Source organism: Pelodiscus sinensis, chromosome 19, assembly GCF_049634645.1.
Source record: "Pelodiscus sinensis isolate JC-2024 chromosome 19, ASM4963464v1, whole genome shotgun sequence".
NCBI classification, from domain to species: Eukaryota; Metazoa; Chordata; order Testudines; family Trionychidae; genus Pelodiscus; species Pelodiscus sinensis.
In genome coordinates, this window is record NC_134729.1 from 11,398,156 (window position 1) to 11,414,237 (window position 16,082).

The following is a 16,082-nucleotide window of genomic DNA, read 5'->3' on the forward strand; positions in this document are numbered from 1 at the left end:
GGAAGAGAACCCAAGTGTGTGGATAGCCACACTTTTACTCGTCGCTACAGCGCAGACGGCACTGGCAACAAGATGGGGGAGGGGTCTCTAAATAGGGAACTCCTTAATTTTGGGTCTTTGTTTTAATGTTAGATGGGACGGGTGGCTCTTCAATTCCCCCCAAACTGTGAGGCAGTTTTTGTAGAGTCCCCGAGAGCTGTCTTATCAAAACACAGTCACAGAATACTAGAACTGGAAGGGACTTCGAGAGGACATCAAGTCCAGTCTCCTGAACTCACCATGCACTTGATCAGGGCTACTCAACTTTGGAAGCCCCAGGGGCCACAATGATACTCACAGCACATGCCGAGGGCTGCAACTGAAGTGTGGTTGCATATTGATGCAAATATTCATGCAAATATATGCAAATAGCTTCTTTCACACAGACGGACATGAATACAAAAATTAAGGCTTAAGCCGCGGCACCAGACCCAAATGTGGCCAGTATAAGCCAGTCAGCACCTCTCAGGTTCTGCCTACAAGGCTTAGCAGCCAACACTTCCCACAATGCCCTGGCACTCATGGACCTCCTCCCTGAGGGCTAGAAACGCCAACACCCTGTACCTGTCCGTTCCAGCCAGCCCTTCCCCTTGTATTGTTCTGAGCTCACCCAGCCTGGGAGATGCCTCGCCATTGTGAAGCGTGTTCCCAGAGGAGGCCATGTTCAAAGAATCCCACCTGTGGGCCCCGTGTTGAGCCCTGTGTAAACCCAAACCGCACTGCAGGCCACAAACGAATGGGCTGTGGGCTGCATGCAGCCCACAGGACATGTGTTGAGTAGCCCTGACCTAGATCATCCCTGACAGGTGTTTGTCTAACCTGCTCTTAAATAGCTTCAAGGATGAAGTTTCCACAAACACCCTAGGCAACTTCTGCCAGTGTTCAACCACTCTGACAGGACGTTTTTCCTAAGCACCAACCTACTCCCCTTGCTACAATTTAAGCCCATTGCTCTCTTGTTCTATCATCAGAGGCTGAGGAGAAGAATTTTTCTCCCTCTTCCTTGTAACACCCTTTAAGGTACTTGAACATCTGATTTTAACAGAGCTGGCTGGTGAAAACCTTGAGTTTGGGGCAAAACAAATTAAACCAAATGTTTGTTTTGAAAATGCCACCGCAGTGCCTCATGGGAGTTGTTGTTCAGGTGTTCCCATTTTTCCTCTATGAGCCTGGCTCCCTGGTTGGACTCATCTCCTGTAATGCACCAAGGGAACCATCTAGCCAGAGTGCCTCATGGGAGATGAAGTCTGGCAGGAGAGTCAGGCCCATAGAGGGCAACGGGAGAATGAGGCAGCAGGCTCATGATTTCAGAATCAAAATATTTTAGCTCTTCATCCTAAAGCAGAATGACTGTCCGGGCTGAGAGCATTTTGGGCAGCAGAAATCAGCCACATCCTGAAACACTGGCATTTTCTTGGCACCCAGTTTTCCACTGAAGAGCCCTGGAGATGGAACAGTCCCTTCCAGCCCTTGTTCTTTATTCTTCTGGTTCCCTTTATTCTAGCAGGCTTGACTAGGACAGAAGGAATTTATATTTTCCCGGGCTTAAGAACCAGGAATTGTCAATACAGCACAGAGGCCTGGTCCCATACTGCTGCCATCCCGAATGAGATCAATAGTCCATCTAGTTGGATTTCCCATCTCCATCTATATCGGCACAGAGCAGTGCTCCATCTAAGTTGGAATCTCCTGCTTCAGGGGGTTTTAAACCTCCAGTACTTTAACTGTGTAAAACTGCCCCTCGGTGGGAGCCCACCCCTCTCCCAACCTGAAAGGGGCCGCTGAGAAGTGTCCGTCACACACCAGTCCATGCCTGCTGGCGGTGATGAGGTACCTTGTGCTGTTGGTCCCTGAACCATTCTGCAGCTAATCTCCATGGTATCTCCTTTGGCTCTCAGGCTGATGACTGAGTCCTCCCTGCTGCAGCCGTCCCCGATTAATGTGGTCCGGACATCTAAGGAGAGGAGGGAAGAGCACAGTCTGATAAACACCATGACTCCTTCAACAGGGGCCGTCGGCCAAGCAGAGCAGCAGGGGATGGCGGAGACAGAAGGAACCATCCAGCTAAGAGGGGCAGAGGTTTTGTGCCCACAGGAAAGAAACAAGGACAAAGTTCCATGGGGGTACTGGACCACGCCTCCCCTCAGGGCATTAGGAACAAGGGGGGATTGAGGAGCTGTAGATGGGAGATGGGGATGGGGCCTGGCTTGAGAATGGGACCTTCAGCCTTCTGCACACACTGGCTGGAGCCTCAAGAGCTGGGGGTCAGGGGTATGGCTTTGTGAATCAGGCAATCACTGGGGATGCAGGAAATCCCAGGGGAGCTGTCAGCTCCATCACAGACGCCCTGCATGACCTCAGGCAGTTACTGCAGCTCCCTGCCTCAATTTCCCCCTCTGCCAAATGGAGATAATGAGCCTTTGTCAATCTGTACTGTAAGCTATTCACAGCAGAGACCGTCTCTCCCTCTGTGTCTGGGCAGCGCCGCCCACAACCAGGCACCAGTCTGAGCAGAGGATTCTAGGTGCTACCATAATTCTCATAATAAGGAGGCCACAGTGAAATGTGCTAACTGGATACGGTACCTGCTGATTGGTCCCCAGACAGGCTCCATCCCTACTTGGTCAGAGTCATGCTGCTTCTGATTTGCAGCTGCCACCTCTCCCTGCCCTGGTGCCCTGTCTTGTCCCCCTCCAGGCCTGGCTTCCTACCCAGCTGCTCTGCGTGGAAGGTCAAGTTCCCGTTCTCGGTGGGGTTGGTGAGGACGTCCATCACAATCCTCTCCACGCTGTGCAGGACGATGGTGGCGAAGATGGAGAGCTGCTCTGTGCTCAGGTTCGACCAGGAGGACGTCTGCTCCAGGACGGAGGCAAATCCCCCAGCAGCTTTCTATGGGTGGTCAAGCAAGAGAGAGAGCTCTTATTGGGTGTACTGTGTTACCTCGGCAACTGTCAGCCAATCTCCTACAAGCTGCTAATAGGCCCGACCCTTGTTCCGCCTGAGCTGAGGACCCACCATTGGTTTCTGCCACCTGTCAAAGTGCCCCCTCTCATGGCTGGTCCATTGACGTCTGAGCCAGCGACAGGACTTGGAGTTTGCTCTAAGGCCAACAGGCATCTCTGAACGACTTTCGTGAGCCTTGGCTCAGGCACTACTGGCTCATGCTTCTAAAGCTGGACCCACCCTGGTCCAGTTCTGCTGGGGGCCTATGTGGCACCAATTAGATTTCACTACAGCTGGTGTGGGCAATGATTTTTGATGGGGAGGCCACTCTAAGGGTATGTCTACACTTGCCTCCTAGTTTGGACTAGAAGCATACCGAAGTTGCTTATGAAGTGCAGGATTTAAATATTCCGCACTTGATTATCCATTTTAAAATGCCAGTTGCCCGATTTAACTTGCCGTGTGTAGATGTGATAGTCTGATCCAAAACCCTTAGAACATAACATAAAAACATAAGAATGGTCCAACTGGGTCAAACCAAAGGTCCTTCTAGCCCAGTAGCCTGTCTCCCAACAGTGGCCAACACCAGTGCCCCAGAGAGGGTGGACTGAAGACAATGATCAAGCAATTTGTCACCTGCTATCCTTCTCCAGTCTCTGACAGAGGCCAGGGACACTATTTCTATCCCCTGGCTAATAGCCTTTTATGGACCTAACCTCCATGAAATTATCTAGCTTCTCTTTAAATTCTGTTATAGTCCTTGCCTTCACAGCCTCCTCTGGCAAGGAGTTCCACAGGTTGACTACACGCTGTGTGAAGAAGAACTTTCTTTTATTAGTTTTAAACCTGCTACCCATTAACTTCATTTGGTGTACTCTAGTTCTTCTATTATGGGAACTAATAAATAACTTTTCTTTATCCGCCCTCTCCACACCACTCATGATTTTATATACCTCTATCATACCCCCCTCAGTCTCCTCTTTTCTAAACTCAAAAGTCCCAGTCGCTTTAACCTCTCTTCATATGGGACCTGTTCCAAACCCCTAATCATTTTAATTGCCCTTTTCTGAACCCTTTCCAAGGCCAAAATATCTTTTTTGAGGTGAGGAGACCACATCTGTACACAGTATTCAAGATGTGGGCGTACCATAGTTTTATACAGGGGCAGTAAGATACTATGTGTCTTATTTTCTATCCCTTTCTTAATAATTCCTAGCATCCTATTTGCCTTTTTGACTGCCACTGCACACTGTATGGAAGTTTTAAGAGAACTATCCACGATAACTCCAAGATCTCTTTCCTGATTTGTCACAGCCAAATTAGCCCCCATCATACTGTACTTATAGCTGGGGTTATTTTTCCCAGTGTGCATTACTTTACACTTATCCACATTAAATTTCATTTGCAATTTTGTTGCCCAATCACTCGGTTTGGTGAGATGTTTTTGGAGTCCCTCACAGTCTGCTTCTGTCTTGACTATCCTAAACAGTTTGGTATCATCCGCAAACTTTACCAACTTACTGCTTACCCCTTTCTCCAGATCATTTATGAATAAGTTGGATAGGACTGGTCCCAGGACTGACCCTTGGGGAACACCACTAGTTACCCCTCTCCATTCTGAAAATTTACCATTTATTCTTACCCTTTGTTTCCTGTCTTTTAACCAGTTCTCAATCCAAGAAACAACCTTCCCTCTTATCCCATGGCCATGTAATTTACACAAGAGACTTTGGTGAGGGACCTTGTCAAAGGCTTTCTGAAAATCTAAGCATACTATATCTACTGGATCCACCTGGTCCGCATGTTTGTTAACCCCTTCAGAGAACTCTAATAGATTAGCAAGACATGATTTCCCTTTACAGAAACCATGTTGACTTTTGTCCAACAAATTATGTTCTTCTACATGCCTCACAATTTTATTCTTTACCATTGTTTTGACTAATTTGCCCGGTACTGAAGTTAGACTTACCAGTCTGTAATTTCCAGGATCGCCTCTAGAGCCCTTTTGAAATATTGGTGTCACGTTGGCTACCTTCCAGTCATTAGGTACGGAAGCCGATTTAAAGAATAGGTTATAAAAGTCAGATAATAGTTCAGCAATTTCCCATTTCGGTTCTTTTAGAACCCTTGGATGAATGCCATCCGGTCCTGGAGATTTGTTAACATTAAGTTTTTCTATTTGTTCCAAAACATCCTCTAATGACACTTCAATCAGGACAGTTCCTCAGATTCATCACCCACAAAGGACGGTGAAGATTTGGGAATCTCCCTAATGTCCTCAGCCGTGAAGACTGAAGCAAAGAAATCATTTCGTTTCTCCGCAATGGCTTTATCGTCCTTGATTGCTCCTTTTATATCTCGATCGTCTAGGGGACCCACAGGTTTTTTTAGCAGGCCTCCTGCTTCTAATGTACTTAAAAACATTTTGTTATTTCTTTTTGAGTTTTTGGCTAGCTGTTCCTCAAAATCTTTTTTTGCTTTTCTTATTACATTTTTACACTTGACTTGACAGTGTTTATGTTCCTTTCTATTTATCTCACTAGGATTGGACTTCCACTTCTTAAAAGATGCCTTTTTGTCCCTCACTGCTTCTTTTACATGGTGGTTAAGCCACGGTGAATCTTTTTTAGGTCTCTTGCTATGTTTTTTAATTTGGGGTATACATTTAAGTTGGGCCTCTATTATGGTATCTTTAAAAAGTTTCCATGAAGCTTGCAGGGATTTGGCTCTAGTCACTGTGCCTTTTAATTTCTGTTTCCTCTTCATTTTTGTGTAATTCCCCTTTTTGAAATTAAATGCCAGAGTGCTGGACTGCTGAGGTGTTCTTCCCACCACAGGATTGTTAAATGTTATTATATTATGGTCACAATTCCCAAGCTGTCCTGTAACAGTTATCTCCTGGACCTGATCCTGTGCTCCCCTCAGGACTAAATCGAGAATTGCCTCTCCCCTTGTGGGTTCCTGTACCAGCTGGTCCAAGAAGCAGTCATTTAAGCCATTGAGAAATTGTATCTCTGCTTCTCTTCCTGAGGTGACATGTATCCAGTCAATATGGGGATAATTAAAATCCCCCATTATTATAGAGTTCTTTATTTTGGTAGCCTCTCTAATCTCCCTCAGCATTTCTATGTCAGTATTGCTGTCTTGGTCAGGTGGTCGGTAATATATCCCTACTGTTAATTTCTTATTATTGGAGCATGGAATTACTATCCATAGCTATTCTATTGAACATGTTGATTCATTTAATATTTTTATTTCATTTGATTCTACATTATCTTTCACATTCAGTGCCACTCTGCCACCCACTCAGCCTGCTCTAACCTTCCGATATATTTTATATCCCGGTATGATAGTGTCCCATAGATTTTCCTCATTCCAGCAGGTTTCAGTGATGCCTATTATGTCAATCTCCTCCTTTAACACGAGGTACTCTAGTTCACCCATCTTATTAGTCAGACTCCTAGTATTTGTGTAGAAGCACTTTAAACATTTGCCACCGCTTATTTGTCTGCCCTTCCCTGATGCATTGGATTCCTTTGTATGCCGTTGTTTGTCTGCTCTGGCCCATGGTTTGTCCTCTCCCTTCCTCTCTTTCTGACTACAGCTTAGAGAATCTCTATCAATGGACTCTCCTCTAAAAGAAGTCTCCATCTGATTTACGTGCATCTCCGCACCAATCAGCTTTCCCCATCTCTTAGTCCCTCTAATTAACTGTTATTCTTTGCTCAATGAGGCCACTCACAGGGGCTAGCTGCTCCATACGCTGTGCATGGGGGAAGAGGGGACTTTGCAAGCTGTCCCCGCCCCCAGCACAATCACAGGCCAGATCCAAAGGTTTCATGGGCCAGATGTTGCCCACCCCTGCTCTACAGCAAGGTGCTGGTGAACCAAGTCCCGGCTCAGCTCCGTGGAGGTCTAGTGCCATGAACCCTTCTGGAGCTGCAGCAACAGGCTCTGGAGGACGTTCCCCCCACCCCCACCTTAAAGAGCTCATGGACTAGGAAACTAGGTAGAAGAGAAGAAGCAAAAACGGAATGTCGGGCATCATTAGGATAGGGATAGAGAATAAAACAGGAAACATCAGATTGTCTCTACAAAAATCCATGGTACGCCCACATAGTGAATACTGAATTCAGATCAAAAAAGATATCTTGGCATTGGAAAACGTTCAGAAAAGGGCAACAAAAATTATGCAGGGTATGGAACAATTTCCATTTCAGGAGAGATTAAAAAGACTGGCACTTTTTACCTTGGAAAATAGCTGAATAAGGGGGATATGATAGCAGGTCTATAAAATTATTCCTGGTGGGGAAAGAGATATTTACTCCTTCTCCTAACACCAGAACGGAGGATTACAATATGCATTAATAGGTTGCAGGTTTGAAACAAACAAAAGGAAGTATTTCATCACACAATGCATAGTCAACCTGTGGAACTCCTTGCCATAGTATGTTGTGAAGGTCAAGACTATACCAATGTTTTAAAAAAAGAACTAGATAAATTCATGGAGGACAAATTCATCAATGGCTATTAACCAGGATAGTCAGGGATAGTGTCCTTAGCATCTGTTTGTCAGAACTGGGAATGGACAACAAGGGAGGAATCACTCAGTGATTATCTGTTCCTCCTGAGACACCTACCATTGGTTTGACCCAGTATGGCTATCCATACCTTCTTACACCTGAAAGTTGCAATAAAACACCCAGGAGTCTCTTACCTCCAGACAGACGGTTAAGTTCTTCTCTTTGCAGGGCTCTCCCAAGGTCCTGAAGGTGGATTTCAGCAAAGTGCAGTAGGCGGCCTGTGCAGGGTGGCAGAAGGGAGCCGGAGCAGAAGGAAAAAGCACGTAGCACAACACAAATTCAATGTCACAGCTGGAAGGTTGGGCTTGTGGTTAAGGCCTTGGACTAGGACACAGCAGTTGGGGGGCTCAAACTGCAGCACAGTCACTCAGCTACTTTATTTTGCAAGCCTTCCATTCCCCAGCTGTACAGTGGGGCGACCAATCCCATCTTCCTCACTCAGGGAATGTCTACACTGACACCCTAGTTCGAACTCGGGTGGCTAATGTGGTCATTGGAACTTGCAAATGAAGCCCGGGATTTAAATGAGGAGTAACGGTAGTTCGAATTAGGAGCTTTAATTCAAACTACCTAGCCCGTGCCGCGTGAAACCGCGGGCAGGTAGTTTGAACTACAGGGCATTTAAAAATGGCAGCGCACGGGAACATGCAAATAAAGCCAGGGATATTTTAATCCTGGGCTTCATTTGCAAGTGTGAATGACTACATTAGCCACCCTAGTTCAAACTAGGGTGGCAGTGTAGACATACTCTCAGAGTGTAAGTCTAGGACGCATGGACGGCCTATTACTATGTGGCTATGCAGCACCTGATACAATGGGGACCCTGATCTTGGGGGATGAGTCTATGCAGCAGCTGCTTGAAGCCAGAATACAAGTGCAAAGAACTGTGGGTGGTAGGAAGGAACAAGGACTGGGGATGGGGGCAGAGGTTCTGCTGGTAGCACCGTGGGGCTCAGGGGCGGAGCTATGGCTTCCTACACTGGAATTTTCCACCCACTCAAGATTTGACACTTGCCACTCTGAGCATGTCCATACTACAGAATTTTGTCAGAAAAACGGCCATTTTTCCAACAATACCTGAGTTATGTCCACACTGCAATCGCGTTCTTCTGAAAGTAAATCAAAAGAACAGAGGGGTTTTTCCAACATTGGTAAACCTCTTTCTATGAGGAAGAAGCCTTTTTCCAAAAGAGCTCTTTGAGAAAAAAGCATGGCTATGTCTAGACTGCAGGCTTCTTTCGAAAGAGGCTCTTTCGAAAGCATCTTTCGAAAGAGCCTCTTTCGAAAGATCGCGTCTAGACTGCAGGCGGATCTTTCGAAAGAGAAATCCGCTTTTTCGAAAGAGAGCACCCAGCGAGTCTGGATGCTCTCTTTCGAAGACGGCCTCTTTACATTGAAGAACGCCTTCTTTCGAAAGAGGAACTTTCGAAAGAAGGCGTTCTTCCTCGTAAATTGAGGTTTACCGCCATCGAAAGAAAAGCCGCGTTCTTTCGAAATAATTTCGAAAGAACGCGGCTTGAGTCTGGACGCAGGGGAAGTTCTTTCGAAAAAAGGCTACTTTTTTCGAAAGAACCCCTGAGTCTGGACATGGCCCATGTGTGGACAGGGAACAGGGAAGAGGGAGTTCTTTCGGAAGAAGAGGAAAGAGAAAAAAGCACAAGTGCCCTGGTCGCCGCTCCATCCATAAATCACAGCTTACATGTGAAAAAGCATCCATTCAGTGTGGAAGCTATCTGTCAAAAAAGCAGATCGCTTTTTCGATGCGCTTTTGCTGTATGGACACTCTTTCGGAAGAAGTTTTTTCGGAAGAAGCCTGCAGTCTAGACATAACCTCTCCTGCGACCTGCAAGTTGCTGCTGGTTTGCTGGCAGGAAGGGCAGCCTTTTGCCTAAGCTGGGGTTCCCTGAGCGGCCTTTACATGAACATCCCGAGAACAGCGGGGCCTGGCGACGTTGCCAGGATACCTACATCCTCTGGGGATGAGCCGTGAGCTGTGTCCAGACTCTGGTTCTGGGATTTCCTCACCAGAATATTCTCTCCCAAGAAATGGGCCCGGCACTTTGAAGTGACCTCTAGGAGGAAATGAAATGAACAAAAAAACCCTCAATCAAATGTGCAAACTGGTAAATACGGTGGCCTGGGAAATTAGCATCTCTCTGGGCTTTTCCATGCAGGGATGCAAAGGGTTTAAAAAGCTGCTTGTGCATCCAGTGACTTCCAGGCCTAGGGATTACCAGCCAAGTAAACCCAACTGTTTGCTGATCCCCAATTCGGGTGGCAGTAAGGCGGCTATTTCCTCTTGGGAGTCACAGCCAGGCACCTTATCCAGGAGTCAGTTCACCATTTGTCAAGGAGAGAATATGGTGCACTCCCCCCCCCTCAAAAAAAAAGAAAGAGCTCTAACCACTAGGCTACATGGCTGGTCTCTCTCCAGCTCTGCGGTTGGGTAACACAGTCATTGCAACAAGGAGGCAGGAACCTGGGTCCCCCACGTGAGTGTCTTGCCCTGGCAGATTGCTGGGCTCCTGCAGTGCTGCATGTGACCTACATTACCCCAGCCAGCGGCCCTGTCAGCACTGCAGCTACAGCTGCGATTCCCCCCCCCCCCCCCAGGCAGACACATGCTGACTGGCTCTCTCTGGGCTATAAAGCAGCAAGGCCATCATACGGCTCGGGCTGCTGCCCTAGGGCACTGGCCCATCAGCTACCTTGCCTCTGTGAATACTCCACCCTGCTAGGCTGTATTTGTCTGCTTGAGCTGGGACTCCCACCTCCCATGCCAATATCCCCTGTGTCATATACAGACAGTAACACACCCATGTACCTTCTAGGGCTGGACCTAGGGACCTGGTCCACGCACAAAGGTTTCTGGTCTGTTGGTGCCTCCCAGTAACAGACACGGACAGTGTGGGGTGACCTGGTCAGCAGGCATTAGTCTTTCATACCCAGATCCCAACACACACGCCCTGTATCAGACACTTACCTGTGCAGCTGAAATGGACATCAGACTGGATGAGTGGGAGGTAGCCTGCCCGGCACCTGCAGGTGTAACTGCTCGGCATGTTGGTGCAGATGGAATTGGGGCCGCAGGGCGATGGGTCTTGGGAACATTCGTCAATATCTGGACGGGGAAGAATCCAGGTTGGCCATGTGTGACGCTATGACACCACTGTTCTACTGACCTGGGCCCCACACACTGACCCAAACCCCATTGCAGCCAGTGGGAATCCTTCCATCACCCCAGGGGCCTTTTGCATCCTTGTTCTTGGGATGACTTGCTCAGCAGGCATTAGCCTTTCAGACCTGGACCACCCTTTTTAACTTCTGACAGTGTCATCATCTATTTTTAAAAGAACCCTACACCAAAATCAGTACCTTAGTAAGATATAAAGTCCTTTCTTATGCCGAAAATATTTGGAAACTTATGTTTTAAAGTTATTAACATTTCAGGAACATGCCTATTCTTATGGAGATTACACAAAATAAAATGGGGTTCTCTTTTTCTAAAAACAACGAGCATTGTTATGAACACATTAAACCTCAGTGAGGGATTATTTTCAATGTCTTTATTTCAGTCAGAGGAATATGTAGTAATCAGGAACAATTCCTCTATGAAGGTTTAAGAAAACATTAAAAATATAAAATCGCCTTAGAAATAGTAATTAAGAAAATGTAAAACCGTGAGATCTCTACCTTGTGTAATTAATGCTGTATTCAGCAGGAAGACTGACTTGCCCTTACCCCAAAGTTTTGGCATATAAATCTCTTACACACTTTGGCTATGTCTAGACTGCAGGCTTCTTTCGAAAGAGGCTCTTTCGAAAGCCTCTTTCGAAAGATCGCGTCTAGACTGCAGGCGGATCTTTCGAAAGAGCAATCCGCTTTTTCGAAAGAGAGCACCCAGCGAGTCTGGATGCTCTCTTTCGAGGAAGCCCTATTTACATTGAAGAACGCCTTCTTTCGAAAGAGGAACTTTCAAAAGAAGGCATTCTTCCTCGTGAAACGAGGTTTACCGCCATCGAAAGAAAAGCCGCGTTCTTTCGAAATTATTTCGAAAGAACGCGGCTTGAGTCTGGACGCAGGGGAAGTTTTTTCGGGAAAAGGCTACTTTTCCCGAAAAAACCCCTGAGTCTGGACACAGCCCTTGGGTTTAACCAAAAACCTGTGTCTGACATTTGTTATTCCCAAATTTAGTGCTGTCACACAGGTACAGTCTGCATGCCCAGTCTTCAACCTCTGGCTTGCAGTGGAAATCACTCTCTTTTCTTTAGAAAAAATGCAGAAGGGTGCGGAGTTTTGTTTTCAAATATGATTTGCTTCATTTGGGCTCAGGGATTTGGCTGGAAGGAGGCGAGCAGAGAGTGGGAGGGAAGAGAAGAGGGAGACAGTGGGGAGTGGGTGAGGTCTGGGCACAGCAGGGAACATTATAAGCAGGGCCACAGAAAGAAGTGGGCTGGGGAGCTCACGTCCCGAGGCAAGAGCTTCACCCATGCCGGGGTTCCATCGCCAGTATGTGGGTAGTGAGGACTAATAGTAACAGCACAGGACTGGGGAGTCAGGACTACTGAGTACTGTCCAAGGCTCTGCCACAGACACCCCATGTGACCTTTACCAAGTCCTTTCCCTTCTAGAAAGCTCAATTTCCCTACATGAGCAGGGAGACAATCTAGTTCTCTCCTCAGATGCCTGGTAAGGAGGGGGTGTCCATGGACACAGGGGCTGTGCAGTTTAGCAAGCAGAGGGCTGGAAGAAGTCAGCTGCGTGGCAAAGGATCCTCTAACTCAGGCATGTCAAAATTGAAGCCTACTGAGAGCCGCACAAATGAAAACTGATAGCTTTTTAGGTGCCAGATAGAAGGCACCAATACTGGACACCTGGCAACCCTAGGGCCACCAAGGAAAAGGTACTTTGTCAGAAAGTTGTAGGTATTTCTAAATATAGATTATGTTTTAGTTATATTTAGGTATATTTTATAACATTACAACAATTTGATGTGTAAAATTGTTATTTGATTATATTAAATAATTTTTAAATTCATTTTATGTAATTTTTAATATAAATATAAAGTTAAAGTATTTGTAAATTTTGTATATGATACATAACTTGTTTCGTTGAAATAAAAACCAGTATAGACCATGGTTAATCAAATAGAACAGAATTCTGTGAAAATTTCAGATACTTTGCAAGTTTGAGACTTTGCATAAAGATATAATTATCTATTCAATTGAAAAAAATTGACATATGTATTGATATAAAATTAATATAAATGTTGTGATTTTATTTGGAAATAAATAAATAAAAACAAAATATTAACAAAGTAACCCCTTTCTCTCTCCCAGAGCCTGGAACTCCCATTCCCCTGTTCTAACCCAATCCCCTCCACTCCCCCAGTGCCAGGCCCCCCCAGCCTAATGCCTCCTCCTCCCCCTATAGCCAGGCACCCCCAAAATAATGTCTTCCTCCTCCCCCAGAGCCACTCCCAACACACCCTAACCTAATGCCTATCCCCTGAGTCAAAGCCAGGAACTCCCAGCCCTGTCCCTCTCCTCCCCGCAACCTAATGCCTCCCTCCTCCCACAGAGCCAGCTCCCCGCAACTGACTGCCTCTTCCCTCCCCCAGAGCCAGGCTTTCCCAGCCTCCTCCCACCCAACATAATACTTCGGTCCCGTAGTCGACGTTGCTGCCTGAGGTTCTGGAGCAGCATGAGCACAGCGGTTAGCGGTGAGCACCTGCTGGAGAACCCAGCACAGAGCACCCAGCCAGGCATGAGTGTGTTCTCTGAGTGGCCACTGGCATGTATTTCATTCTTTAATAAAAATATTCTGGGGTTGCAAAAATTTCAATCGGGCCGCATTGTGGCCCTACAAATACCAGATTGACATGCCACCTCCAACTAGCCAGGCGGGGTGGGAAGAACCCTCACAAAATCGCTGCAGCTGTAGCACCTGGGGCTCAGGAGAAAGTAGGAAGACATGGGCATGGGAGGGAGGGGCAGGCAGAGCTGCTCTTACATGGGAGCCAGTGGAGATCCAGCATTAGCCTCTTACACCCAGAGCTTCCCCGTACCCTACGCAGACACTTACCTGTGCAGCTCAAGGGGGCGCCAGGCTGGCTGGGCGGGAGGTAGCCTGTCCGGCACCTGCAGGTGTAACTGCCTAGTGTGTTGGTGCAGATGGAGTCAGGGCCGCAGGGCGATGGGTCTCGGGCACATTCGTCAATATCTGGAGAGGGAAGAATCCAGGTTGGCCATGTGTGACGCTAGGACACCAGTGTTCTACTGCCCCAGGCTCCTCACGCTGACCCAAGCTCCGTTGCAGCCAGTGGGAATCTTTCCATCAGCCCCAGAGGCCTTTTGCTTCGGCCACTCTGCCCTGTGCCTGAACCGGCTCTTACTGTTGCACTGCGCTGCTGCATCAGTGATGCGCTGCTCCCCAGAACTGGATGCAAAGCCGGGCTTCCAGTGACAGCACTGGCACCTGGGATGTGGGCACAGGTGGCATCCTCAAGACACATCACTGACTTCAGATGGGCCCAGCTCTGCACAAAAGAGCCCGCTCTCAGCGAGAGGATGGGGAGAAGGTAGCACAAGCAGCTGGTATCAGGGGGAGGGGCGGCACTGTGCCAGGAATATGGCTCCCAGCAGGTTTGCAACATGCTGTCCATCCCCAAGGGGCAGCCGTGCTAGTGGCATAGGAAGTGGGTTCTAGGACACCTGGGAGCTAGCGCTGAAAGCAGGGGACTGGGAAGTCAGGACTCCCGGCTTCTGTCCCCAGCTCTGCCACAAATTCCCCATATTGACTTTGGCCAAGTCCTTTCCCTTCCAGAAGCCTCAGTTTCCCCAGATACGCAGGGAGACAATCCCATTTTCCAGATCTGTTTTCCTATTATTGTAGGGCCACACCCTGAGGGGCGGGGCCCCGCCAGCTCCCCCTGCAACCAATGGGAGAGGAGCCTACTCAGCACATGCCAGGCTCTGCTCTCCATTCACACAGCACCGCAGGGGGCTGCAGCACTGCCTTACCCCAGCCTGGGGCCCTGTCTGCCCTGCAGCTAAGCTGCGATTCCCCGCCTGGGCAGACACACGCTCGCCGGCTCTGCCTGGGCTACAAAGCCGTGCAGCTACCGTACAGCTCAGGCTCTGCCCAGCGTACACCTGGGATCAGGGACAGGGCGGCTCTAGGGCACTGGCCCATCCACTGCCTGCCCCCTGTGTACGCTCTGCCCTGCTTGGAGGGCTGAACTGGGACTCATAGACTCATAGACTTTAAGGTCAGAAGGGACCATTTTAATCATCTAGTCTGACCCCTTGCACAATGCAGGCCACAGAATCTCACCCACCCACTGCTGGAATATTCCATTCACCTATATCTCAGATACTGAAGTCCTTGAAATGATGGTTCAAAGACCCCGAGATGCAGAGAATCCTCCCTCTAGTGACCCGTGCCCCATGCTACAGAGGAAGGCGATAAACCTCCAGTGTCTCTGCCAATTTCCCTCCCTGAAGACTCGCACCCTCCTGCTGAAAGAGCCTGGGCTGGCAGGGGGGAGGGAAAGGGAGAAGGAACCATGGCTCACGGGATTGGGGGGGGGGGGGGAGGAGAAGGAATACGGGCTGGCAGTGGGACTGGGGAGCCAAGATTTCTGAGATTTGTCCCTAGCTCTGCCACAGACTCCCCACGTGACCTTTGTGTAAGGGGACTGTTACCCCTTACTAAAACTCTGTGGGAGTTTTTTGGTTTACCAGCTTCAGAAGGGGAAGGGTTCATGAGACTGACAGACCCCAGAGACAATGGAAAGCAGTCAACACTCCAGCTCAGCCTGACTGACAGGTTGTAAGTGGGGATTGTTCTGGCTCTGTCTCTGAACAAACAAGCTGTGTGCAGAAGAGGTCCTGCAAAGACAGAGAGCTGAGAGAGGAGTACAAGAAGAAGTCCTGCAGCGACAGAACCAGTCACAGACAGGCCAAGCAGTGCAGACCCTGTGTTGAGCAGCAGACTGGCAGTGCTCAGAAAGCCAAAAGGAACAGAGAAACAACACAAGGAGCTGGAACTGGCCAAGCAGCACAGCCTGCAGCTGGATGTGGTGAGCTACTGGGACCTGCAAAGTGTGGGGAAAGGCTCTGGACTGGGAGAGGGGTCTGGCCACTTAGAGACTGAGGCTGTGTGGTCACTGCCAGTGCAAGCGTGTCCAGCCTGCAGCCCCTTGCAGCACATCCAGGGCTTCTAAGGAAGAGACTGTGAACTGTCCTTACACTCTGCAGACTGCTGTGTTGATGTCCCTGTGCTACAGAGCAGGGCTGTGTGTTCTCATTTAACCATTCTCATTGTTTCTTATTCTATTCTCTTTAATCAGTTGATGTTTAATAAATTGTATTTGCTTTGAACCTTATGAAGTGGTCACTGGGCCAAGAAGGCCTGCAGTGTAAAGAGAGCACCTCGGAGTGGGGACACCCTAACTCCTGCCCCTAGTGACTACAAGGTCGGGGATTAAGCCCCAGGAAACCTGGGCCCAGCCTT

General features: G+C 48.2%; 1 protein-coding gene across 4 annotated transcripts in view; it reads right to left on the bottom strand.

Annotated features, from left to right (window-relative positions):
- Positions 1-16,082, bottom strand: part of LOC102463292 (uncharacterized) — a 176,121-nt gene that overhangs the window by 22,347 nt on the left and 137,692 nt on the right. For all 4 annotated transcript variants that reach the window (XM_075902266.1, XM_075902264.1, XM_075902265.1 and 1 more), the window contains 6 exons: positions 13,650-13,787; positions 10,549-10,686; positions 9,534-9,637; positions 7,700-7,783; positions 2,751-2,928; positions 1,874-1,993 (listed from right to left, as the gene is read on the bottom strand). In XM_075902266.1, the coding sequence (XP_075758381.1) occupies positions 1,874-1,993; positions 2,751-2,928; positions 7,700-7,783; positions 9,534-9,637; positions 10,549-10,686; positions 13,650-13,787 (762 nt within the window). The remainder of the gene's footprint in view (positions 1-1,873; positions 1,994-2,750; positions 2,929-7,699; positions 7,784-9,533; positions 9,638-10,548; positions 10,687-13,649; positions 13,788-16,082) is intronic.